The sequence below is a fragment of the Centrocercus urophasianus genome, unplaced genomic scaffold, assembly GCF_019232065.1.
Source record: "Centrocercus urophasianus isolate 14NV4802_14NV808 unplaced genomic scaffold, USGS_Curo_1.0 seq_12, whole genome shotgun sequence".
In the NCBI taxonomy this organism is placed as follows: domain Eukaryota; kingdom Metazoa; phylum Chordata; class Aves; order Galliformes; family Phasianidae; genus Centrocercus; species Centrocercus urophasianus.
The window spans coordinates 38,630,509-38,657,915 of NW_024884364.1; the positions used below are offsets into that span (position 1 = coordinate 38,630,509).

General features: G+C 35.8%; 1 protein-coding gene across 12 annotated transcripts in view; it reads left to right on the top strand.

The window, feature by feature from the left end:
• The window catches only part of DMD (dystrophin), a 979,751-nt gene that overhangs the window by 587,724 nt on the left and 364,620 nt on the right, over positions 1-27,407 (top strand). For all 12 annotated transcript variants that reach the window (XM_042811110.1, XM_042811098.1, XM_042811099.1 and 9 more), the window contains 2 exons: positions 11,138-11,285; positions 13,155-13,304. In XM_042811110.1, coding sequence (XP_042667044.1) covers positions 11,138-11,285; positions 13,155-13,304 — 298 coding nt within the window. The remainder of the gene's footprint in view (positions 1-11,137; positions 11,286-13,154; positions 13,305-27,407) is intronic.

The following is a 27,407-nucleotide window of genomic DNA, read 5'->3' on the forward strand; positions in this document are numbered from 1 at the left end:
TAGATGCTAAGCCTAAATGGACTTGACAGTCTTCTTTACAGAATGGCCTGGGTTGGAAAGGACCTCAAGGATCATGAATCCCCAACCTCCCTGCCACATACAGGGCCACCAAACTCCCCATTTAATGGTAGACCAGGCTGCCCAGGGCCCCATCCAATCCGGCCTTGAGCACCTCCAGGGACGGGGCATCCACAACCTTTCTGAGCAGCCTGTTCCAGCACCTCACCACTCTCTCTGTGAAGATTTTCCCCCTGGCATCCAACCTAAATCTTCCTTCCATCAAGTTAAAACCATTTCCCCTTGTCCTGCAGTTATCAACCCTTTCAAAGAGTTGATTCCCCTCCTGTTTGTAGGCTCCCTTTAGGTGCTGGAAGGCTGCAATGAAGTCACCCCACAGCCTTCTCTTCTTCAGGCTCAACAAGCCCAGCTCCCTCAGCATGTCTTTGTAGGGGAGGTGCTCCAGCCCCCTGATGCCTTTGGGGCTCTCCTCTGGACCATCTCTAGAAGATCTCTGTCTTTCTTTTACTCCAGACCTGGACACAGTACTCCAGATGGGGCTCACAAGAGCAGAGTAGAGGGGGACAATCACCTCCCTGTCTGTGCTGACCACCCCTTTAGAATACAGGCATTGGCAAAGATTTCTTCAAGCAAGGTTTTTAAAGCACAGCTTACACCTTATGGAAGTACACCAACGAGTGCTGGAGATTTGCTAGGAGAACTAGCTAGTAGCATGCAACAGTTTAATTTCTTCTTCTGTGTCATGTGTCTTTGTTTGTGTGTGTGGTTGAGAGCAAAAGCTGTGAAAATTTGCACTGGAGTGGTCAGGCAGTGCTGAAAGGTGATTGTTGGCTTTAACTAAGATTCAGCTTTCATTTTGACCTCATTGGAAGAAGGAGATGCAGCAAATAAGCTACAGCTGTCAGAGGCTATCCTGGTGTTTTAAATGTTTCTTTCTGCTGTATCTCCAGGTGTGATGGTAATACTGCTTGTTACACATGGGAGTCCTTGACTTTTATTTATTGCTCTAAAAACTGTTCTTTTGTACAATTGAAACCCATCTGTGTTTTCAAGCCTTACCTTGTTAAGTAAGTGCTAACACTTACTAAACAATAACATATCATTTTAATAGCCCTGTAAGCTACTACGGTAACATCAAAGCGAAAGATTGGTGGTTGAGCTTTGTCTGAGAATACAAAATCTGTCCCACTTCTGGTAAATGCAGATATTGTTCTCACCCTTATTTATCAGCAGAAACATGTATCTCAAGGCTGTGCTAACAGTCTGTGGAATCTTTTGGCACATCTCATATTTCAGTGAAGCCTCGGATCTGTTACATGGGAATAATATGGTTATGTTCCCTTGATGAGGGGTCTTAAATAATCTCCCATTTACACTCATCCTTTCCTCCTTTTGCTCTGTTTGGTTTGTTGATTGGTTTGTGGTTGTTTAGTTTTCCTCTGGAAAGGGAATTTGCATGATGTATTGAGTATTGTGGTTGCAGAGACTTAGGTTAGTATACATATTGCCAGGTAATGAATATGAATGACGTTGTTCATATATGACATAAGTACTTCTGTTCTACTGTAGTGAGACTTGTGTACATCATGATGGAGGATTTTGCACTTCTGTTCAGTGCCTTGTCTCCTTGGCTGCAACAGAGCCAGGTACATGCTTTCTGCTCCCAGGCTGTAGAAGATTCTATCCTCAGTCTAGCTGCTGCCTCAGACAAGATCCTAGCTTTTTCTTCTTTCCCTCTTCTTTCCCTCTTTTCAGTTCTAAGGAAAGACACTTAGGTGACAGGAACAGATGATATGCCCTAGCTAGATCTTAATTATCCATTATCCTGGGCAGCAGATGCATCTACAGCATGGTCCTCACATTGCCTTGCTGTCATGGAATTGTTTGAGTTGGAAGGGACCCTTAAAGATCACTTAGTTTAACTCCCCTGCAGTGAGCCTGAACATCTGCAGCTAGGTTAGGTCACTCAAAGTCCTGTCCAGCCTGACCTCAAATATCTCCAGAGACAGGGCATCCACATCATCTCTGGGCACCCTGTTCCAGTGCCTTACCACCCTTATTGTAAAATAGTTTTTCCTTATATCCAGTCTAAAACTCCTCTCTTTTAGTTTGGAATCGTTTCCCCTTGTCCTATCACATCAGGCCCTGCTAAAGAGTCTGTACCCTTCTTTCTTGTAGCTCCCCTTTAGATACTGAAAGGCTGCTATCAGATTTTCCTGGGGCCTTCTCTTCTCCAGATTGAAATAAATCCCATGAATCCCATTTCATGGGATTTTCATCTCTTTTCTGCTTTGAAGTCTTTCAGTTGCTCATTAGTTGTTCTAATTTGGTTTGGGGTACATTCAGGTTCTCTCTGAGGATCTGAATCCAATTTCACCTTTGCTTTGTTCTTAATGAAAAACATAGGGTAAACAAGAAGGGTCAAATGAAGTGACCTCTGGTTGTTTCTATTGTGTGCCATCACTTCTCACTCAGACTTGCTATCACCACCTGTGTTAGGCTCAGTGTATGTTTATACACTGTATGTTTACACAGGTATCCTTCCTTTGACACCAGTGTTGAAGAGATACTGTTCAGCCAGTTTGACTTCCACTCGCAGTTGCTGTAGAATGGTACTCAGTCATATTAAAAGGCATATAATGTGTCCAAGATATCATAACTAGGCTTTGAAAAGAAGCCACACCTTACATCTGAAAATTAATTTTGATGTGCTGTGAATTAGAAGAGATTTGAGTGAACTAAAATATTTTCTTGATTTTTTTTTTTTTTTTTCCGGAATTGTTTCTATATTATTCCTATTAAATCTGCATTCATACATCTCAAGTTATAAAGGAAGTGTAATTTTAGTGATTTCTAATTCAGTTGAAATGTTGCTAGACATTATTAAATGTCATGAAAATTTTAAATATTTCAAATTCTCATTTGTGATTGTTTACCAAACAATAATTTTGATACAATCCTGAACAATTTACAGATGGGGCATAACTCTGTATTTCAGAAATATTTCTCTAACAAGTTCAAAAATACTCATTAGTTATTAGACAGGAGGAAAAAAACAATTAAATAAGAAAATATATCACCATAGTTATTTTTGTAGGACACACAAATATGAGAGTTTAGTTGGAGACAAACATGTATGGTGACATTTCCAAGGGAGCCATAGAATCATAGAATGGTTAGGGTTGGAGGAGTTTTTTAAGATCATCAAGTTCCAACCCATGGGCAGTGCTGCCCCACAGCAGTTCAGGCTGCTCAGGGCCTCATCCAACTTGGCCTCAAATACTTTCAGAAAGGGGCACCACAGCTCCTCTGGACAGCCTGTTCCAGTGCCTGACTACCTTCTGAGTAAAGAATCTCCCCCTCAAATCTAATCCAAATCTGTCCTGTTTTAGTTCAGAACCATTCCCTTTGTTCTATCATAATCTGCCCATGTAAAAAGTTGGTTCCTCTCTTGTTTATAAGCATCCTTTAAGGACAGAAGGCCAAGTGAGGTCAGAGGTACTCTTGCCTTCTGATCATCTTCATGATCCTCTTCTGTACCCACTCCAACAGTTCTGCTTCTTTCTTGTACTGGGAGTCCCAGGCCTGAGTGCACTACTCCAGATGGGGTCTTACATAGGTGGAGTAGGTGGAGACAGTTACCACCCTCTCCCTGCTGGCCTCCCCTCTTTTGATGCAGCCCAGGATACTGTTGGCTTTCTGGTCTGTGAGAGCACAGTGCTGGCTCATGTCTAGCTCTTCATCCTTTGTGGCAGGGCTGCCCTCAATGAGTTGTTTTCCCAGTGTGTGTATTTAGGACTGCTCTAATCAAGGGGCAGTATTTTGCTCTTGACCTTGCTGAATCTCATTGGGTTCATGTGGGCTCACTTCTCAGGTTTGTTCAGATCCTTTTGGTTGGCATCCTTTCTTTCTATTGTCAACTGCACCACTTAGCTTTGTATCAGATGAACTCAGAACAATTTGAAGAGCGTGTATTGTTCTTCAGTAAAAACAAGTGGGTGCATTTTAAATATTTTATTTGAGTTTTCTCTTTTCTTAAGTTTTAACAGGTGAATGTTGAATCCCTGGCTAAACACAGATTTAAGACTGACACTGAATCTCCTTGCTTTGGTACTGAAGATCAAGAGGTCGTTTTTGAGTTATGTTTGTGTAGCATGTTAGCATCCAGTTGCATTTACCAAAGAGTTACAAAGCTGTGGAAATTTGAATTCAGTGTTTAATGTTTCTGTATCTTACAATCTAATCCATCCAGCTATGCATTAGAAGAGAATGTTATTTTATCACATCTAGTCATTTTATCTTACTGAAAACTTCAAAATAGACCAAATAGTTGAATAAAGTGAGACATGATTTAAAGCCTGATACACTGCTAGTTTGCAAATTGGGAGTTTAATTGAGTTTCTGTCAGCATTTTTCTGCAAGCAGCAGGTTTTAGAGGAGTTCATGCTCTGGAACCGTGCTTAAGAAAAACAAATTTTTGGAGATAGGGAAGTTGCAGTAGCTTCTTGAACTACTACTAACCGTAGGCAAGAGAGGGTAAGAAAAACATCTGTTGCTTCTTGTTCTTCATATTCCAGGAATAATTTGATGACAAAAGTTTATAAACTGCACTGTCAGAAGCTCTCTTAGTCTTTTGTTTCCTGTCATGTAAGGCTGTGTGCATTAGTCATTGTTATACTGTGTCTGCTGGGTCATGCTACTGGGACACTTAAGTTTTGGATGGCTTGAGGAGGCAGTGCCTTGCCTTAATGCACCTGTGGGCTTTCAAAAGCTGAGTGGTGGCTGCAGAGTGGTACTCTGCCTTTGCACCTGCTGTGTATGAACTCCATTTGACAAAGATTCATAAATGTTTCTTATGTTTTTTTGTGTTTTGTTTTTTTTTTTTAAATCATGATCAGGTATCTTAAAAAAATGGGAAGACAATTTCTGTTATTTTAGCTGCAGTAGATTTTGTAGTGTTAATGAGTTTGAACCTACAGGCTGTCTATTCAGATCTTCATTCAAATTAGTTTGAAGAAATTACTGAAACAGTGACAGTACAAAGGCTATTTACTAAAATACCTTCAGATACTTCTCTGAATGTAAAACCACAAGCTTTCTGCTCTGAACAAAAAAGTTGCTATAAATATATATTTTAGTATTTATCATGGCTGACATTCGTTAAAGTGTTCTTATTTTCTACTACTGTGCTCTAGCTGCCATAAGTTGGTTTCCTTCACCATAACACTCAATATATGGAAGGCTGTGATTAGTTTCTTACAGCAGTTTAAAAGCTGGTTTAGAGATGAAGAGATTTCGTGACAGTTAATAAGTATGTATTTTCTTTTCAACCTAAAATTAGTTACATATTGAATTTTCTGATTTTTTTTTTTTTTTGACTGTTTAGTTTTCTTACAGTAATTCAATGGAAAAACATCACTATGATGTAAAATTACATTCTGTTTACATATAGTGTTGTAGCTGAGCTTGCTGCTGGTTAATATTTACATTTGAAGTTTCAGTGATATTTTTCATTTCATTTCAATTAGTTTATTTTAAGGTCCTTACCCAGGTGAAGTACACTTGCATATTCCCTGGAGGAAGAAAGAAAATGTATTATTTCTTTGTTAATATTTTCACTGAGCTGTCAGTTTACTATTTTAGTGGCTTCTTAAATTCTCAGTAAAAACTGCTAAGTGGACTAATCCCTTATCTTAGAAATAACTGCAAATACAAATTCAACAGCTGAATATTTAGAAAAGAACATCACAACATTAATTGTGAGGTCATTATGGTTGTAAAAGACCACGAAGATCATTTTAATCCAACCATCAAGTGCAAGTCACAAGCAAGTGCAAGTCCATGTTACTCCCGTGACTGTGTATTTCCTGTGTCTAGCTGATATTTCCAAATATGTCCAACATCGCATGGTGCAGCTGCAAACCATCAAATATATTTGTCAAACTATTTGAGTTGCTGGGATATTTGTAATGCATTATTGACTATGGAAAAAATACATGAACTGCAGTATGCATTTTATGTGGCCTCTAGAAACTGTAATTGAAAAATTAAAGCTTTCTTGAAGTAGGAAATTAATAATTATTTAATAGTTAACCATTGTAATTAAGGATTACTGTCAGTCAAAAATTTACCTGGGGTATTTCGTTGACTGCTAAAAGAATTTGTTATTGATTCTGTTTAATACTGTTAGGAAAAGTGATTTTTTAAAATTTCATTTAATTTACTACTTAACATTTAAATATTAAATATACTAAACAAATTATCTTCTATGAGTATAATGTATTCATTTAAACATCCATGCAGTGAGAATATTTAAGTAAGGGTTCCCTATGAATTTAGAAATGCAAATAAAAAGCTGTGGAACAGCTTAACACAGTTTAACACTGAAAACATAGAATCACTGAATCACAGAATGGTCAGGATTGGAAGGGACCTCAAGGATCATGAATCTCCAACCCCCTGCCACAGGCAGGGCCACCAACCTCCCCATTTAATACTAGACCAGGCTGCCCAGGGCCCCATCCAACCTGGCCTTGAACACCTCCAGGAGCAGAGCATTCACAACGTCTCTGAGCAGCCTGTTCCAGCACCTCACCGCTCGCTCTGTAAAGAACTTCCCCTGACATCCAAACATAAAGTTTGAGAATATTGCTTGAGAATAAATGCTTGAGAATATTCACCTGGACTACTGGAAGTTACTCTATCTTGAGAATTTTCCTCCAGCCAAGGTGAGTTACATTTCAGGATTAATTAACCCATTTGTTAAATGTGAGGAAGTTTGAAAGATCTTCAGGAACTTTGGTTTAAAAGGAGAGGTAGTAATGTATATGAGCATGCATATATGTGCTGGAGATGGATCTGCCTTGCTCCTTAGGACCAGCTGCAGGAATTGCATCTTACTCCTTACTCACCTGCTTATCCAGCAGTATGTGCTCCCAACTACTCTGTATGTGGCGATGGACGGCTGGAGGCTCACACTCCTTATTAAAGTTTGTTTAAGCTCAGATTTGCAAGTCCATACATCCTTAATAACAACCTACTACTCACTTGTCTTTCTCACCATGAATTTTAAACACCTTGAAATTACATGTATCAGATGCTCCAAATGTTATTATGGTGATAGAAATCAACTTGTTTGAAAGATGCAGTCATCATGTTAAAACTTCTTGTGTTATTGACTTGTTCAGCTAATAGAAAGTGTGTTTTATTTTTGTGGCTTGCATAATATGATACTTGTCATGCAGGATGTTATTTATAATAGAAGTAATGTTGTAACAGGCAAAGAGTAAATTGTGAAGTAAATTATGAAGTGCACCTGCAGCTTCTATTAATTGCAATGGATCTTTTGATTACTATCCTACATGCTGTTCATGACTAGGATAAAAAAAAAATAGACCTTTATGAAACACTTTTTGTTTTGGTCTGATTTCTGAAAATCCCTTGTGTTCATGTATGAGTACATGAAGTAAGAATTTATAAAATAGAAGACATTCAGATGGAAAACTGTAAGGTACTTTTCTCATATTATGAGTGAGATGTATCTTGAGCAACATTCCCAGTTATCCTCATCCGCCCTCATCTCTTGCAAAGTCAAACAGGACGGGCAGGTTTGCTGCAGGGGCTGTGGAACACTCATTTGTCTCTGAATGCCTCACAGAGATCGGAGGTGAACAGGACAGGTGAATGTATGTCAGAATGACAGTGCACAGTGCTCAACACACGTGTCTCTTAAACTGTCTCAGTGTTGATGCTTCTGTTTGGTGCAGCCAGGGCTTACCCCGGGGCAGGAAGGGAGGAAGGCCAGGCTCACCCTGGGCCCTTCCTTCTTCCTGTCTCCTTTCTTGTCCCACTGGTAGAGGTGCATGAGCACAGTACCTTGGCCTGCTCAAGGTGGTCTTCTATCTTATCCTGTCCATTGGCATGTGCAATACAACTGTGAAACACAGATCAGGTAATTTTTTATTTTGTAAACATACAACCGCGTACATAAAGAATTATAAAATGATAATAAAAGTATGTGACAAAACTGTACAAACAGATGCATAAAATGTAGTCACCCACTCCTGGTTTGTTACAGTGGTACTCTAGTGTTGGTAAAAATTGGAAGAACAAGCTGAAAATGTCTCATCTACATTGCATCTTACTGCATCAGCTTTGCTTATGGATTTACACTATCATCAATTTCTATAGGGAAGCCCATCTAGCGAGCTTTCCTGTTCTTTCCTCAGAATTATGGCATAGTTTGATTTTGTCATTCATAAAGTACTCTGTACAGGAATGAGAATCCCTTCCCTAACCAGCCAAGTTATGAAAAAAATTCCTCCATTTAAACTTGTCTTGGTTTTTATTAATCTCCTTTATACAAACTGTGTATATTTATTATGATTGTATGCATGATTTATTATTGGACTTCATAATACTTAGTAATACATTTTACACTTGGTTTTCTGTATAAATGATTTTCTTTCATCCATAATCATTGTGATTCCATTTCCTGAAGACATTATTAAGATTATTTATAACTTGCAACCAATATTTCAAGTAGAACTTAGTGCTTTTTTTCTTATTTAAATGCATTGAATTGACTCGGGAAATAAAATATCTAGCACTTAATTGTAAATAGAGAGTTTTTAATATCCCATTCATTATTATCAGTACTACATGCTCAAATAAATTCATCAAAAAGCATTAAACTTGAAGGTAAACAAAGAAGTAGTGCTTCGTATTTTAGATGTTAATAGAAAACATCTTTAAACTGTACTAAGAAAAACCTTGAAAGTATGAGATACTTGTTCTTAATTATTTTGAAACATCAATGCACAATGTTGTTCTGTAGAAAGATTTTTCTTATCTCAGATATTCACTGTGTGTATTGTTGCAGTTGCTACACTCTAAATTATTTTGACCTCAAAAGGAAAAATGGATTTAGGGCTGAAGTTGAAGATATTTTCTGAACGTGTTGTCATAAATTGAGTGGAAGCACTTTTTGTGAACATCTTTGTAGTGATGTCTTTCTTGTCTGGCTTTTGCCATCCAGGAAAGATACCCATAGACTGTATCACCTTGTGAGTGGCAATCCTATTCTCCATAACTTCTGAAGATATGGCACGCAGTGCAATCAGGTTGGTGGGTACAGGAACTTGACAGTGAATTCTGGAGTACATGGTTGTCCGTGGTAGTTTATGCTGTTTTTTGACATACTATTTCAGAGGGAGGTCACAACTTACAAAGTTGTCTTGTTAAGGAAATGCAATTAACATCAATAAGATGGAAGGCAGGCAAATTCCATTAATGTTTGCTGATTTGGGTGCTAGGTAAAATAATAATTGAACATTATGTTCTTGTTTTGTTTTAGAATAGTCGGAATTCCAACAGCATGATTTTTTTCCCTCCTCAAGAATCTTCATCTGAAAATTTCTTGCTTCTACTGTGAAGTCAGACAATGCTTTTGCTATGAAATGAAATTTAATTCATCTGTTGAGTGTATGCCCCTATCTCCTATTATAATTTTCCCCATTCACTGTGCTACAATTCTTCCAGTTTACTTTGTTACAAAGATATTACTTAACAGGAATTTTACACATTCTGCAGTTTTACTTTATTTATTTTTTTTTTTAAATATATATATATTTATTTAATGCAGAACACTTAAATCAGTTGAATATTTTCTTCTATGGAAATTATATGGAATTCTAGGGATCGGGATGTACAAACTTCATTGAGAGACACTGTTTGAAACTCCTAAATTCCTGTTCTGATTAATTGAATAAAAACTTTTAGTTTGTACTTTCTTAGCTGTTTATCATTCTGTATGTACACAGACATGCATGTTTGCCTAACAGTTGTTTTCTGTATTTTTCTAATTAGATGATGTGGAACTTGATACTTTTTACTGATTCGCTTACCTGGAACTCATTTATGAATAATTTCTAAAGGACTCTTTGCTCAAGGCAACAATCAGGAAAAACAGATTAAAAAAAAAAAAAAAAAGAAAGTAAATCTTATAAATAAAATATGGCATGGTTTATGTTAGGTTTCATTCTATTTTACATCTCAGAATGTTCTGAGAGTTCTGACAGTTCTGACTTGGTGGTCAGGGCTGGGAAGTTGGGAAGTGACAAGTATGCGAAACCAGACATAGGTAAAATCATTTGCACTCTGTGTTATTTTTTTTTTAAAACCATTCAGAAATAATATGTTACTTACACTGATCTTGATTCTCCACTGTGATGTAGACTTATATTCTCAAAATACTAATACAACATTTTATTATGCATAATAAATGGCCTAATCTCTCAAACTCAGTTGGATCTTGGAAATAATAACAACAATCTGTTTTTGTGCCTTTTGCTTTGATCCTAATTCACTTCAAAAGAAAAACAGGAATAAAAAAACCTTTATTTAATCTTTCCATACAGATGTATCCTTAGCTTTGTGAATTAGCTAGAAGGATAAATTACACATTGTTTTATTTTAACCTTGTTTTTCTCCTTCAGAATATATCAGTGCATAATGTTAGTCCCAAGGGGCTCAGATTCTGCCAGTGCTATTCCCTGATGGCTTTGAAATGATTTCCATACGTATCTTGATAACTGTGGGAAACTTGGGCACAAAAACGTAGATCTCCATATATTCATACGGTTGTGCTGAAAGAACTGTATCTGACTTCAGATACCTGCAATGTTTATGTCTTAGTCATCCGGAGTCTCTTTAATTAATAAAAGAAAAGTACAGCTAGATTTGTTTCTTCTTATTGTAATCATTTATTACAACATCTATTGTGACATTTAGTTGACAACTGTTATTCAATAAAGAGAGCTTGTATTAGAGAATCTACAGCTGACTTGTCGACATAGAGCAAACAGACAACTAATGTTAAGTGAGATACATCTACTCCTATTTCTTTACAGGTACTAGTAATACTATGCTTTACACAAAGTATGTAGCGTGGTCACCAAAATATGTTTCCACAATGTGTTGAAATAGATTTAAGTAGTACTTTTTACAGGTCTATTTTAGTAAAGTTTGATGCTAGAGTTCTTAGTTTCTGGCACTGGGTTTCCATCGTGTTTGTTCTCTCGGAGTGCACAGAACAATTAATTTCATGTTTTTATTACAGGATAGAGGAAGAAAAGAATATTTTATCAGAATTTCAAGAAGACTTGAACAAGCTGATTTTATGGTTAGAGGAAACAGAAAGCGTCATTGCTATTCCCCTTGAACCAGGGAATGAAGATCAGCTAAGAGACTGCCTCGGCAAAGTAAAGGTATTTTGAGCCTTCTTCTTATTTTTTAATTTATCATTTCTGCATTGAAGAAAATTAAATGCTATATTCAGTTTGAAAGCCCAGGTAGTATATGCTAAGCATACACAAATCAGAGTAGTAACAGAAAACGTGGTGAGAGGGAAATTCCTATCCTGCCACTAAATAATGAATCATGATCTTTTTCATTCTTATTTCTTAGTTCGAGTTTCTGGTATTCAAACATGACAATTTCATCTGTAAAAAATTTTTCTATAGGTGTCTTGCTAACATGTTGCAAACACCCAATAAGGAAATTTTGTTCAGTATTTCTCAAGAAATGTATGTAGAAATTCATGCATGATTGTAAGTATCAATTGCTTAAAGCAGAGCTTCAGCATTTTCTAGAGTAAATTTGACAGCGACTTTTAAAACACATTTTATTTTTAAAAATATATAAAATCAGAATATTGAATATATATATTTTAGTCTTTAATAAATTTAATTAAGATGTTAGAGATTTTAGTATATGATACTAGTCATGGATATATGCAATAGGAATTGTTCTGTTTAGTTTTGAAATGCTTCCAATAGAGTGTGTGTAAGAACTTGCTCAACAGTAAATTACCCCTTATCTGCATAATATACATGGGGGACATATCTAAAAGTCTTCCAATCATCTCTTGAAGATAAGGACTACTTATCCTCCAGGTTGAACAAACTCAACAAGTGATGGAATAAAGCGTTAGAGAATCTCAAAGTGAATGGTCTGACTTTCTATTATACTTAACAAAATTTGAAAAAAAAAATAGTAAAGGTCAAGTTTGCTTATAAATAAATAAAAATAGTACAAACAGTAGTGCGTAGTAAGTAAGGAAAGTAAGGCTTAATCATATGTTAAGTTCATGCATCTGACTCTTAAGAATAAAGTGTCTGTGAACTGGTCAGAGATTTTGTAAGACAAAGAAAATACTTTGTGGGGTTTTAAATATGTCTTATCATTTGCAGACACAATTATGATTTTGAAGTTTGAATTGATATTCTAGATCTATGAATTTTACGCTCTTAATTTATACAGAAATATTTTCCAAAGGTATCATTCCCACACGATAAATAGTCCAAAATTAAAGGTACTAGTATTTTTTATTTATAGCTCACTTTTACTTTTTTTTTTTTTTTTTTTTTTTTTGAGTTATACAGGAAAATATATCCTAATGCATCAAAAAATAGTGCATCAGCTTGCATTGTGTATCATTTAATACCTGCTATATTGTGTTATTAATAATAATAATAAAGTGTTGAATGAATGTATGTTTTAGTTATATTATCTTTATATGTTAAGTTACTTGACATATTAACCTACAGTAACTGCATACTTGATGAAGAAGTGATGATTACATCATTTTGATGGTGCCTTGCTTCCTTTGGCTATGCTTTGTATGTCTTTATGAGCATATATGATTGAAGGATTGGACTAGAACATCAATGATTGGACATACCATCTAAGTGATTATGTTCACCACACATAATAGGGAGAAGCACCTTTCCAAAGTGTTGTGGGTTTATTTGTTTGTTTTTGTGTTTGAACCATGTTAAAAGATAATTAAAATCTGGATACATGAGCTATTGAGTGTCAAGAAGTGAGAAATTGTTATGCAATAGTGGTTAATATTCTGAGAATCCCCTTATTTGGTCTTTTAAGACTCTCTTTAGACCTAATTCACTAATACAGTCACTTTTGGTGAGAGTTTAGCCTTTACGCAGAAAGCTTTGGCTATTTTGTCTTGAATTGAGTTTATTCCTTCAGCTGATAGATAAATCGATAAGGTTGAAGATAAGAGAGCTGAAAATTCTACCGCAGTTCATCTTAACTGCTGTATTTGTCTGTTCCAGTTAAGAGTTGAAGAGCTGCTGCCACACAAGGGAATACTGAAACGATTAAATGAAACTGGAGGAACAGCACTTGGAAGTGCATCACTGAACCCAGAAAGAAAACATAAGCTCGAGAGCACACTGAAGGAGGCTAGCCGTCGCTTGTTAAAGGTTAGACATATTAGTGATTTAACTGCAGTATAAAATTTTAATCTGCAACAAATATTTGCATTTTACTTTTTCTAGTGGGCATTATTTTTCTTTGGGTGAACCTGCAGAGACATTTGTACACATAATGAACCTGCTGAAAGAAAATGTATGCAATACACTGCTGTGAGAAACAATAATAAGAGACAATGAGTGCCTGAAGTGATGATGTTGCATCCAAATTAACTCCCTAAATTACAGGTCTGCTCCTTAGGAGGAGAGTGCAGAGCACCGTTTTTGTAGCTTGGTTGTTTTAAGGGTTCAGCAAATATTCCACTTTTTGTGACTGAGATGTCACAAAAAGATGCTTTTCTAGAAACACTTCCCAATTCTTTCCTAGACCCGGAGGTGGAAGCTGCAACTACTCATTCACGTTCTATTATGTTTCTAACTGTGATCTCTGAGTTCCTGAATAGCAAAATCCCATTCATTTTGATTTTTGGGATCTCACAGAATGACGGACTGGCCAGGGTTGGGAGGGACTTCAAGGACTATGAATCTCCAACCTCCTGCCACATGTAGGGAATCTGCATACCCATGAAGAAAAGTAAGATAGGATTTTGTTGTACAACACTGGTGAAGTAGTGTGTAGCAGAGATGGTAGAAAGCAATATTGAAAGGACCGCCATCCAAGGTATTTATCAATCTGGTGAGAACATATAGAATTTAGAAGATGCAACTGAAGGATTTGTGAGACTGATGGCACAGTCACCAGGGTGATAAGGAGGGGGAGATAAAGTTTAAGCCATGCTTAGCTTTGGGAAGAAAAGTAGAGAAAGCATTTTTCCGAGTGCCTTACTGAAAAGACAAGCTTGAGTTTGTGGTCAAGAACACTACATTCAACTGTGTTCACAGAATTGATATTTCAAGCTCTGTCTGGGTAAATAAACAGGAATTTATTTGTTGTGGAACTCTCATTAGTTTCTTCTTCTTAACAGAAATGGTCTGGCAAGTTTTAGAATGTTAGGTAGTGACTCAAGCAAAAATGGATAATAAATATTGATCGCATTCACGAAATTGGAGCTGGGTACAAAAATCATTATTTAGGTGTTTGGGTAGAGGTATCTCTTTCTCTACAGAATGGCTTTCCAAAATCAATATATGTATATTTATAATATATATATAAGAATTCAGAAAACTGAGATCGGATTAATGCTATTTTCTAGCTGATGTAAGGACATACGTAGCTGAGTTTAGGCACCATGATTTGAATATCTCTGCTGTAGTACTGAGAAATCATTAACTTTCAGGCAAAAAATGTTTGTGTTGTCATTCAGTAAAATGGCATAAACCTACAAAAATTGTAATTTGTCAACCTACAAAACCTACAAGCCTACAAAAATTTGTCACTGAATGAAAGCTTTTACTGATTAGTCATTTGTCTAAAAACTTTACTTAATGCTTGCTAATACGGAAATGTTCTGGGTGACTTATATACAGAGCAACCCAAATAACTATAAATACCATTAAGTTTTGGATGAAATATAGGGGGTAGAGCTACTGTTTAGAGAAGCTTGTTCTTTAAAAGTTACAAGAGACCTCAGTAATGCTTCTGGCAAGACTTTAGACTTGGAGTTGACCACTTGATTATGTCCATTTATTGCTAAAAGAGGCTAAACCCAGAAAATTAAACTTTCCTTTGTGATTATTACTGAAGTGCACTATTTCAATTTTAGTTCTCTACATATGGATATGTATAAAATTGAAAGTTCTCACCCTCCTGCAGTTGCTGAATTTAAAGAATGTGGAAAGTACATTTCATTTTTCAATGAACAGAAGCCAAGTTTGAAAATTTACAAGTTAAATCCTTAGTAAAGGGACTTTTTTTTACAAGTTAAATCCTTACAAGTAATGTGAGATTTCAAATGTTTTCTCTGAAGTCATTCCATTTTTCAGACAATCTTGAAAGGTCAAGGTGGAAAAAGTTCTTTTTGGTTTTCTGTCATTAATCTACCAAAATGAATGAATATACCAAACATTTCCTCCTTTCTTCTCCTTCTCTGTGTCCTGTTGGAAACTGAAAGGAAAAAAAAAAAAAAAAAAAAAACAGTATTTTTTTTCTCTTACATAGCTCTCACTTTTCTCACCAGAAAAACTGAATTTTGTGGATATTGGAAATGTAAAATCAATAAGATTAGATTTTATATAGCTGAAGGGATTAATTTTGTTATTTTAAGGTATGAAACCCTGGGGTCTGTAGAAAACTCGGGTATCATGGGAAGGCTGCAGGCCTGACGAAGAGACATACATTGTTTTCCTAACCACACTTTTGTATCAAGTGATCTTCAGTAGTTGGCTGGAGGATGCTTATGCAGTCAGTTGATTTGAGGGGGTATATTTTTTTTTCCGTTTCTCAAAGCACAATGGACAAACTCATCACCACAAACATTTCTCTGGGGCTTTTCTGTCCCTCCATCCCCATTTTGGAGCATATCTTTTCATTTAAGCCTTTTGTTTTCAGCTGTTTGTTTTGCTTTCCAGCATCTATGCTAGAAGAGAACGTGTAACAGCATTCTGATTCTGATTACCTCATCTTGCAGGATGATACTTTGTTCAAAACGTAAAATGCACATGGTAAGGTAGCTCTTTATCTGGTGTACGCTAGAGTAATTCTGTTTACTTCAGTGAAGCTGTGATAATTGAAAATTACCAGTTGAAAACGTAGCCAAATATCTCCTAAGAGTATGACAAATTTTTGTTATGCCTTGATCTGCTCAACAGTGGAAAGGGTGACAGCACAGTGAGTCTTAACCTTCAAGGTAGCATATTTGAAATAAATCATGTTCAAACCTTTTTTACAGTCACGGGAGCTGTTGCCCTACAGCAGTGGAAATAAGCTGAGAAAAGAAATTGAGTATGAAAGGAATTGCAGTCACATAAAATAAGTTTTTTTGTTGGTTTTTTTTTTCCCTTTTGATTCAGTATTGTCTTTGCTTTTAGATGTTTATATCATGTGCTGATGACCTTGAGAATAGATACATGAAGAATTTTTCTTCTGTTACATAGTAATAAATTTTAAATGACATTTCCTTAGACGCCTTTATTGAATAGTGATTCTAATAGGCTGCTACCTCAAACGTAGTTTAAGCAGAGAATGAAGATTAAAGTCCGCATTCAGAAGTATGACTTTTAAATTCTAGCCTGGTTTTATATATTATGCCCTCTGCAAAGCCAGTATTTCTTGTAAAAATGAAAATAACACTATCTGTGAATTCTTGGTAATATGAAAAAAAAATGAAGTGTTTTATAACCATTTTTATGTCTTTACATCAAGAATTTTCATTTATTTTCAAAGCTCAAAGTATCCTCTGCTGTGATAGCCAAGTCAGCTAACCACCTAGGGCTTCAAAGCATACAAAGAGGTACTAGGCACTGGAGTTTGTGATGAATTCAGTTCTTGTCATATACCACCTGCCAGGGTATATAACAGATCTGTAATGGGTTTCTTACCTTTTAGTGTGCGGTAAATGGATTGATAGATTAGGTCTGAGACCAGTGAACCATGGAATCAGAGGTTTGCTAGAAGGAGTTTATTACTCTTTAATAATATTCTTGGTCTTGTATCAGGCAAGAGGGATGAGCTAGATTATCTGAAAGTAAGCTGGATGCCAAAATCAGCACTGTCCTCATTTATCCACCTTAGTCTTCACAACATCTACTGTATGTATTATAAGGTTATTATAAGTGCCTGATGGAGACATTTTGTTTTGCTTCCTTTTAATTTGTCTGCTAGCATTAGAACTAATTACTAGACACTGAAGAGACCAATTCACTGTTTAATGCCACAGCAAGTCAATTTGTTGTGCTATATAGACAAAAAAAAAAAAAAAAAAAAAAAAAAAAGGAGGAGTGGAGTGACATGGCTATAATTCATGAACATTTTCTGTACCACCAAGAAAAGTATAGGTCTTCTAAGCTTGGTTGATCAAGTGTAGAGAAAAACAGATGGGCCTAGAAACTGCAGAAAGACAAAGTCATAACAAGGTTAGGGTTCATGTAATGTAGCTTGCCTTGAGTAGTAATTATTCACGGATTACCTGTGATGACATCAAATTTCAGCATGTTAATGCAACTTAGTTTGAGTTCATGGTTTAAACTATTACAATTTCCTTTGCTATTATTAGTGGGATGGACAGGAAAGCATCTTGAAAAATGAATGCTACAGCTTGATTTCTGTGTTTTTCATTTGAAATGATAGTGTAGCCGGTAGATTGGGAATCAAAAAGTTTCTTTTCCTGACTTTTTATTGGTTTATTGGTTATAAGTGATCCAATTCTCTTACATTTAGCAAGGTATTATGCAGTGCTAAATTCCTTATTACAGTCTGTCATAGGTTGCTAGTTATTTATAGTCCACATTCTTTATCAACAATATTGATAAATGACTTTACATGTAAAAAAATGAAGTCATGCTTCTTTCTGTGTGATGGAATAAACGTGACAATGTCACAAACAAATAAGTGTATGCAGGTTTCATCCCATTTTTTAATTTTTTTTTTTTTTTTTTTTTTTTTTTTAGTGTGTACTTGTGTATTTCTAGCAGGTACTACTAATTAAGATTCTAAAAAGCAAGTTTACTAGCAGTATGAAGATAAGTTGCTGTTTCCCAGCATGTGCGAAGCACAGCACAGAAATAAAATGGTGCTAATGACTTTATGTTAAAAATTTATTTTGGGCCAAATTATAGTAAAATGTATATGTTTTGCATTGCCATTGAGTAGCATTTGAAACATTATTTTCATGGATTTTTTGTTATTCTAAGGCTTTATTTCAACTTTGAAGGTGACCACTGTTTTCTGTCTGGAAAAACAGTACATGGAGATTACAGACAAGTGTGCTGATATGTTCCTACCAGTAATAGGAAAAGATATGACATATGGATAATACATCTATATCTATACTTTCCATTTGACAGCATTGTTTGACTAAAATTTACTGAAGTAGAAAATTATGAAATTATATGCTAGGAAAGAGTTACATGTAGCTATAGGGTACATAAGATTATACTCTGTCTTATTATTTGGTATCAGTGATTCAATTTTGCACCAACTTGTAGTTCATATGGTTGTGTTTCCTGGAGATAGAAAAGATTGCCCATCACTGAAAAAAACAGCTAAACAGTCCATCTGCCCAGATACGCTTCAGATCACGGAATATCCCAATTTGGAAGAGACTCAAAAGGATACTGGAGTCCAACTCCTGGCTCCATACACGACTACCCAAAATCCAAACCCTATGTCTAAGAGTGCTGTCCAGACACTCCTTGAACTCTGGCACTTTAGGCCATGCGCCTTCCAGGCTGTTCCGTGCCCACTGCCCTCAGGTGAGGAACTTTTTCCTAACCCCCACTCTGATGCTCCCCTGACGCAGCTCCATGCCATTCCCTCAGGTCCTGTCATCCTGTCACTGCCACCAGAGAGCAGAGCTCAGTGCCTCTTGTACTTGAGGCTGTACTTCCTGTTCCAATTTCCAAGGGTACAGAGGCTTATTCTCACCAAATGCCTGCCACAGTAATGTTTCTCTCTGAGAGAACATAAGCTTTATTTCCTAATGAGTATTTGAATTTCTGAGAGGAAAATGAAAAGATCTTTTGGTTCCAAAGTCAATAATGTTGTTAACCTTATGGCAGAAGAACTATTGATTGTACATTATGATGTAGAGGCATGCTCCTGCAGGGTGATGTTAGGTTCTAAAGGCCTATCACTTCTGTGTGTGGGAATCTGTATCATTTTATCTGTCCCTTTTTTCAGCTTGTTATTCAAATGGGTAAGAGAGTTAAGTTCTTACACCAGTAAAAAAGTCGAATAATTACAGAGATCAAATAGAGGAATGTTAAGGAAGCCATACTGGTGAGAACTAAACATTATTATTATTTTTTTTTCTTGTAAACCTTTCCTTTTTCTGAGGCTGAAGAGCTAGGAAATATCTGCATATTCAAAAACTCAGTTGGTTTTATGTATGATGTGGAAGAATATTAACAAAATGTGATCTGTTATTTACTACTACTTTCTGGTTTCTTCTCTGTTGGAACAAAGTTGTTTTGCTATGAAAATGAAGTTCTCTTACAGACTGTGAAATGAAAGTGAACAAGAAAGTATGCACTAAACCATTTTTAGCCTAATAAGAATGTCAGTGTTATTTCCACCTTTTTCTTTCCAATTCATTTTGGATACATATACTGCAGTTTTCTGTCTGTATTGATTTAAAACTATTGAGATTCTTAGTTATTTTGAATACAATAGATTGCACATGTTACAAGACAGACCATATTAGGGACTGGGTTCTTCAGCCTACTTACAAAAGCAATTTTCAGTTGTTTTATTAGCTTCATACATTAGGTTTTGTTCCACTTTACATGCTGTACTGTAATTCATCCTAATGACTGTTGTTAAAAAGAACTGGAAACTATCATAAGACAGAAGGAAATATAAGACATCTACTTTTTTTTTTTTTTTTTTTTTTTTTTTTTCCCAGATGTTTACTTAGTAGAATCGATTTAAAAGGTGTATTAATATAACTCTGAGAACCTCAGCAATCAATGATAAATTCATTCGCTGTAGGTTGGAGAAAATGAAATGGCTTAATATAATTGGGAATATTTTATTATTTACTTTCTGTAAGATAAGAAATGCTAGCAGATCAGAATTAGGCTAACACATTTCTTCTAATCTGAGTTGATTTTATGATTTTGATGCAGAGATTTTTAAATTTGGAAAATTTAGTGCTAAATTTGTGCCACATTTGAAAATAACATGAGTGTCTCCACAGACTTGTGCTGACTTTGGTTTTGACCCCAAATAAAAGAGATTCAAATAAGGTGAATGTTGCTGTAGTGTTATGCTGTGTTTTTGAATGTTGCTGTAGTGTTATGCTGTTTTTTTTTTTTTTTTTAATCAGATGTACAAGAACTTGTTTTACAACATAAAAAACAAAAACAAGAGTGTTTTGATTTAATTGCTATATTTTCAATTTAAAATCTAAGTGTTTTTTTAATATTTCAACATATCTATTATTTGGAATTTATAAGAACAAAATTAAAATTAGACGAGTGCAATTCTTGAGAGCAGAAGAAATTGAGAAAACCCTCCCCACACACAGTAAAGCAATATGAATAAACAGATGCAGTAGCACAGCATCAGGAAAAGGAAGTTTGTAGTGCAGTAAATCCCTGATTGCTGTTATATTTGGGTATGGTACTTTACTGAGACCATTTTTGTCATGCCTCTTCCTACAGTTTAGAAATGCCAGGGAAGTTGTATAATTTTCCAGCTCCTCTATTTTCCTATGTACAACCTGCTATCTCATAGGAATATTGTAAAAATATATTATTTGGTGGTATTGCAATGTTGTGAAGGTTTAAAACACTGTTGAAGTGGCTAGTAACACTGTCTCATGCTCTTTCTGGAGTCCAGCAGAGAAATATACAATTGATCTCTTTTTTAATAAAACCACCAATTTTCTTTTGTTAAATATTACTAAATCTTCTCCTACTACAGTATGTTGCTTATTCTCATTTGAAATTATCTGTCAATCTGAAGTCTGTTCAGGGAAAAAGTTACGATGTTCCAAATGTTTTGGAAGCAGTTGGGCAATGATTACGCAGCATCAAGGGCTTTTGTGACCCAGTACTGATTAATTTGTGCTACTTTTCCATTGAGACAAGTTTGAGTCAATTTTGAAGTAGTCAGATTCTTTTTTTAGTATATACTTTAGAACCTAGCTTTATGTGTTTTACTTTACTTTTAATTTTACAGGTGTTTTAAGCTTAACAATGATTGACAGCAAACATAATGAATATAATGAAAGTCAAATATAGATGAATTGGATATTTATCACGGTATTATTTGTGAATTTGGGGCAGTGTTGCTCATAAACATGGAAAATGTTACAGATAAATTAAGGAACCACTTATAAGAGAATAGTGTACATTTTCTAATGAGTTGCAGCATTTGCATTTGTGAGATGAAGCAGAATGAAATTATTCTCTTATTTTTTGGAATTTCCAAAATATATGTTACTCCTAAGATCTTTGTGGATAATCTTTTATGTGCTACAGTATGTTAAATACCAATATATTTAAACAGCAGTTGGGTAAGGTCCAGAGGAGAGCCACAAAGATGATCGGGGGCTGCAGCACCCCTCTTATGAAGACAGGCTGAGGGAGCTGGGCTTGTTGAGCCTGGAGAAAAGAAGGCTGCGGGGTGACCTCATTGCAGCCTTTCATGACCTTAAGGGAGCCTACAGAGGGGAGGGGAATCAACTCTGTGAAAGGCTAGATAACAGCAGGTCAAGGGGAAATGGTTTCAAGTTGAGGGAGGGGAGATTTAGGTTGGATGTCAGGGGGAAATTCTTCACAGAGAGAGTGGTGAGGGGCTGGAGCAGGCTGCCCAGAGAGGTTGTGGATGCCCTGTTCCTGGAGGTATTATATAGGAAGAAAACATTTCTACTTATTTTTGTATTCATTGTGAAGATTTCAGATGTGTCTTCCTAAGGCCACATTGCTGCTCTGTTTGCTTCACATTAAGCTATAAGACTTCAAAAATATTTACAAAATATAGACCTGCAAGAGGTAAAATTTTATAACTATGGAGACCAAAAATTCATGATTAAATGTATGTATGCATGCATATATACAATACTATCTTGCTAACTTATTCTATACCATCTTTTAATAACTTCCTATCCTATTTTTGTTAGGAATATGAATCTGGAATGTATTTGTTATCTATTTCAGAAGTTACGCTAAGCACTTTGAATAGGAAAACATGGATTCTAAAGGCATTTATTTTCTCAGTTTATACCAAGTAACTAATTACATGATTGAAATGCTTGATTTCAAATAAAACATTTTAAGCATATCCTCTCACGTTTTTCTGCACTGCTGCAACTGCATTTGTAAAAGAGTTCACATACAGCAACCAGTGGTTAGCATAGTATCACGTACCACTGGATGACTGACAGGCATTTGGGCTTTTCTAAACCTCATTTCCCACTGGCCTTGCCTGTTGTGACAAGTCTTTCATGCTTTTCTATCAAGGAAGACTGTAGGGACCTAAAATCAATGCTTTACTACTTGCCATTTGTAAGATAAAATTTATACTTCAATTATATAAGTCTGTCTGTATTGCAACATGCTTTTATAATTAAAGATTCACAAATGGTAGTCCGGAATAGCCTTAGAGGTAAGCCTCCCCTTTCCTTTTCCCTTTCTTTTTCCCTTTCTTTTTTTTTTAATTTTTATTTTTATTTTTTTATTATTTATTTTTTTTGGTGGCTTGTCTCAGAGTTCAAAAAACACTTCTTAAAAAACTGAGCATCAGCATTACCCAGAGAATTGCCTGTTGTTATGATACGGAGCTCTACACTGAGCACTGTTATCTAGGGTAAATTCCACACTCTCAACTTTTCTGTTAACTGCATGTTTTTCACAAATGAAAAGTGTTCACCTTCCTCAGGGTGCTAAGGGAGGTATTTCTCAAAGAACAACCAACAGCGAAACTAAATTCATTGTTACCTGCATTCTATCAGTCATGTCAGTGCACTGGTAGGCAGCATCACTAACTAGAATTGGAATACCAGCATATTTTTATTTTTCTACAATTTTAAGTAGAATGCATTCTTTGTTTCTAAGAAATGCTGTAAATAAGCACCTGTATACAAACTTCAATCCTGTTGCAATTTATGCTGTCCAAAGATAATGCAAGGTATCCTTGTTTAATTTTTTTGGTAATAACATAGTTTATCTGTGCATTAATTATCTAACATATGAGACATACATATCTCTTATAGGAGACATTGCTGTTTTATAATGATTTTATTGCTGTATTGCAAACCTTAAATCCAAATATATCAATTTCCTCTACCGAGCAAAATGTGTTTGCTTGTTTGTTTGATTTTGTTTTTATTGACATTTGTTTCATTGCAGTGTTTTCTGGCTTTGTTTTGCTTATCAGGCATTCTGGCAGATGACAATTTTTAGAAAGTCCATGGCAGTTCTGTGCTTCTGGGAAGCTTTTTCACCGAGGCAGGCAATAGCACTGAAGAATATATCCTATGGTTAATTATCTATTGACTGATTGCCACTGTGAGCTGATTACAGCTTTCAGTATTGGACATGGTCTTGAAAGTAAAGTAATCAGATAATATAAATTCTTATGAGAAAAAGGAAAAGAAGGGCTGATGAGAGTCAGCAGCAGACAGGAAGTACTCTGCTGACTGGAATTACAAAAGTAGTGACGGGACTGCTGTGTTCAGTCTGCCAAGTAGCGAGAAGAAATTGAGCTTTATGTGGTGTGAAGGCCAATGGCATTCTGGCTTGTATCAGGAATGGTGTGGTGAGCAGGAATAGAGAAGTAATCCTGACTGCACTCAGCACTGGTGAGCCCCACCTCAAGTACAGTACAGTATTGGGCCCCAAATACGGAAAGGACATGGAGGTGCTGGATCAGGTCCAAAGAAAGGCAACAAGGCTTGTGAAGGGCCTGGACAATATGCCCTATGAGGAGAGACTGAAGGAACTGGGGCCATTTAGTCTGGGGAAAAGGAGGCTGAGGGGAGACCTTATTGCTCTGTTCTGCACCTGAAAGGTGCAGTGAGAGCAGGGCTGGTCTCTTCTCACTGTTGAAAGGTGACAGGACGAGGGGAAATGGCCTCAAGTTGTGCCAGGGGAGGCTTAGGTTGGAAATCGGAAAAAACTTTACAGAAAGGATTGTTGAGCAGTGGAATAGGCTCCCCGGGCAGGTGGTTGACTCACCATCCCTGGCTGTGTTTAAAAACCGTTTGGATGTGGTGCTCAGGGACATGATTTAGCAGAGGGTTGTTAGAGTTAAGGTAGTATGGTTAGGTTGTGGTTGGACTTGGTGATTTTTAAGACCTTTTTCAACATGAGCAATTCTATGATATTGTGATTCTGTGATTCAAAGTAATATGGAGCAGGTTGCCCACAGATGTGGTGAATGAGACATTCAAGGTTTCATTCAGTATGGTCATTCAAGACCACAGTCATATGTCTGTGTCATATGTCTATTCAATATGGTCATTCAAGGTCAGGCTGAACAAGGCTCTGAGCACCCTGATGTAGCTGTAGGAGTCCCTCCCTGTTCATCGCAAGAGATATGTACTAGATGACCTTTAGGGGTCCCTTCCATCTTAAGTGATTCAAGTGTTGTTCAGGACACCACAGTTGTGTATCCAGCTCTGTGCTGTGTGTAGCACTGTGGCCTACCATTTTCTCTTCTTCCTCTTCACTTCCCAGCAGACTCTGGTTTCTTCTCTGGGAAGAAAGCTATGACTAACAGGTTCAAGATGACTCTGTAGGCAGGGTGCAAGTACTGTGAGGTACGTGCAGGAGTTTGCTTGTTTCTAGGCTAGTAATAACTTGAGGGATAGATATGGTATCTTCTGCTGTAAACCAGGGAAAGAACAATCGGCAATTTTGCTTTGGATTAATTTTCTTGTCCTGTGTCAGAGGATTCTTCATTAAGGGTCAATGCAGGAATCAGATTCTAAACCTTTTACAGTTGCTTCTGGATTTCTGGAATTTGAGTGAGGGACAAAGATAAAGAAAGTATTGCCCTAAGTATTCAATAGAACTTTAAGGTGGAGGGTCTTGTGCTCAGAAAATGCCCTTATCAAAAGAAGTTTACTGAGATAGTGCCACAGAAAAATGAATGTCAATTAGTTACAAATATTAAATATAAATTTTGTATTCAGATGATTGTGATCTATATTATACAATATTACCATATTATCTATATTATCATATTACCATGTAATAACAACAAAATGAATCATTGGGTTTGGAGATACATTTGTATGCTTTTTAAAAAGTTAGACAGCCAAATTAAGAAGAAAATCATTCTTGCCTTGCATTTGTGAATTGCTTTACTCTTCTCCATGAATGAGAAAAGATGATCTTTTAAATAAGAATTAATCTTGTGAATATCACAAATGCGTATCTAAGAACTTAAAAATAAAAAAACAAAATTAAGAAGAAAGCCTCCAAAACATGTAGGGAGGTCAGGTGCTGGGAATCTTGTAGGAAACAGGAAGCATTGGCTACATTGAAAATAATAATCTTATACATATACTTCAGTAGCTTGTTTTGTGTTCCTGTAGTAAAATAACCTTTATTCCAACTTTGTCAGAGACACTGTGGTTTATAAATATTCATCACTTGGAAGAAATTGCATAGATTTTGTTTTAAAGTCAATATTGAGTTTGCTAATGAAAATGGCTGAGTTAATTAACTAAGTGGTGTCCTAGACCGAACTTACATGAAACTCTTTCTTACACTGATTGTTTTTCATGAAGAAATGATGCATGAAAATTAAGTTCTCCCCTTCCATTTTAGATCATTCCTTGATATGCAGTATAGGGAAAGTGATTTTAGGCAGATAAAACTTTCTGAACAGTGACTGTAAGAATTGCTGTTTTATGTAATCATCTTAATAATGTTATGGAAGTATCATTTGTAATATATCGATAAGTCAGCATTAAAGCTTGTATTTCATGTTTTTTATGACTTTTTTGTTTCATATCCAAGTCTTGGTGTGGACAGCAGCTAAACTTGCTTTTGGTCCAGTTATGCTGTAGGCTGACTGTCCTGGATTCACCTATCTTTTTTACCTCTTATTTTAGAAAAAAAAAATGAATATTAAAGCAGAAACTACAGCTTGTCTTACATTAGGAAGTGTGCTTTTGCAGGGAATTGGACTACACATTCTAAGTTTTTCTGCATACAATCAGTGGTGTATTTTTTTAAAACCTAAAACTGCCAGTTATCCTACAATAGAAGCCCACTTTAAGGAAATGCTTTGTGTATCAGAAGGAGCTTTGCAAGTCAGTAGTGAAAGAAAAACATGGTTAGCAGTCTGCACAATCTTGTTTGTTCATTTCAGGTAAATGGAAAGTGACCTTGACATTGAATTGTAAGCAAGAAGGGAAATATTCAACGTCAGGCATTCATTACTTGAATAAGTCATTTTAATGGCTTTCTTTTCTTTTATCATGTGGTAGCTGCTGATAATAAGTGATGCCTCAATAACTACGTTGTTTATCAAGTTCATTCACTTTTGATAACATTTTTGATCTCTACAAAAGTATTCCTAATTTTTTTCTTTCTTACTTACTATCTCCACCTACTTAGTTTCATTTTTTTTTTTCTGTTATATATTCATTATTCTGAATGGTTTTTTTTTCTGTTGCAAGATTGAACTACACAGCTATGATATTGATATTGTTTTCTGGATACTCATAAGGAGTTAGAACAGGGACCATTGAATACGATTTTACATCAGAAGGCATATCTTATGCAACTTCTTTCTTTTATATTTACAATACTAATCAGTATTCCTTTTCATCTGCTTCACTCTAAGTCATCATGTAGTGCATGCACACAACTGTATCTATCTGAAAAACAGTCTGAAGCTGAAGTATGAAGTAGCGGTAGAAAACTGGTGCATGTGAGATGTTTGGGGTCTATACAGCTAAATTGAGCAACTGTATGGTTTTGTCTCAGAGTTGTCACGTTGGGGTAGGAATGGAAAGAACCTAAAAGTGGATTATTTAGGCTTTTAGGGAAGGAAGATATCCAAGATGTGACGTTCAGATGGAAGAGAAATAAGCAATATTAGATAAACATCTAGACTTTGAAGTCATGCAGCTATTTAAATTTGACAGAGTATTCTCATGTTTCTAGAGATATTGTCATTTATTTGTATTCTTTTAGTATTTTAAAGAAAAGATGAAAAATGAAGTACATAAAACTAATTAAGTGAAAAATGGCCTGATATTTTAAGATAAGAATAATGCTCTGTGTTGTGAAGACCAGTGTCAGTTTGTAAAATTAGGATCTTCTACCATTTTCCAATTTGGACATAAATCTTTTCTATTATTCTGTTACTAAGCTACCAATTAATCTAACTTAATTAACATTTGAACCAAAGTACAAAATTTTAGAAGCGTCACATACATCAATGTTTTGACACATCATTGAAATTATATAGTCCTTTGATGCTGAAATCAGAATTTTGTCTTTGAAGGAATAATCCATGTTTTTATTTTCATT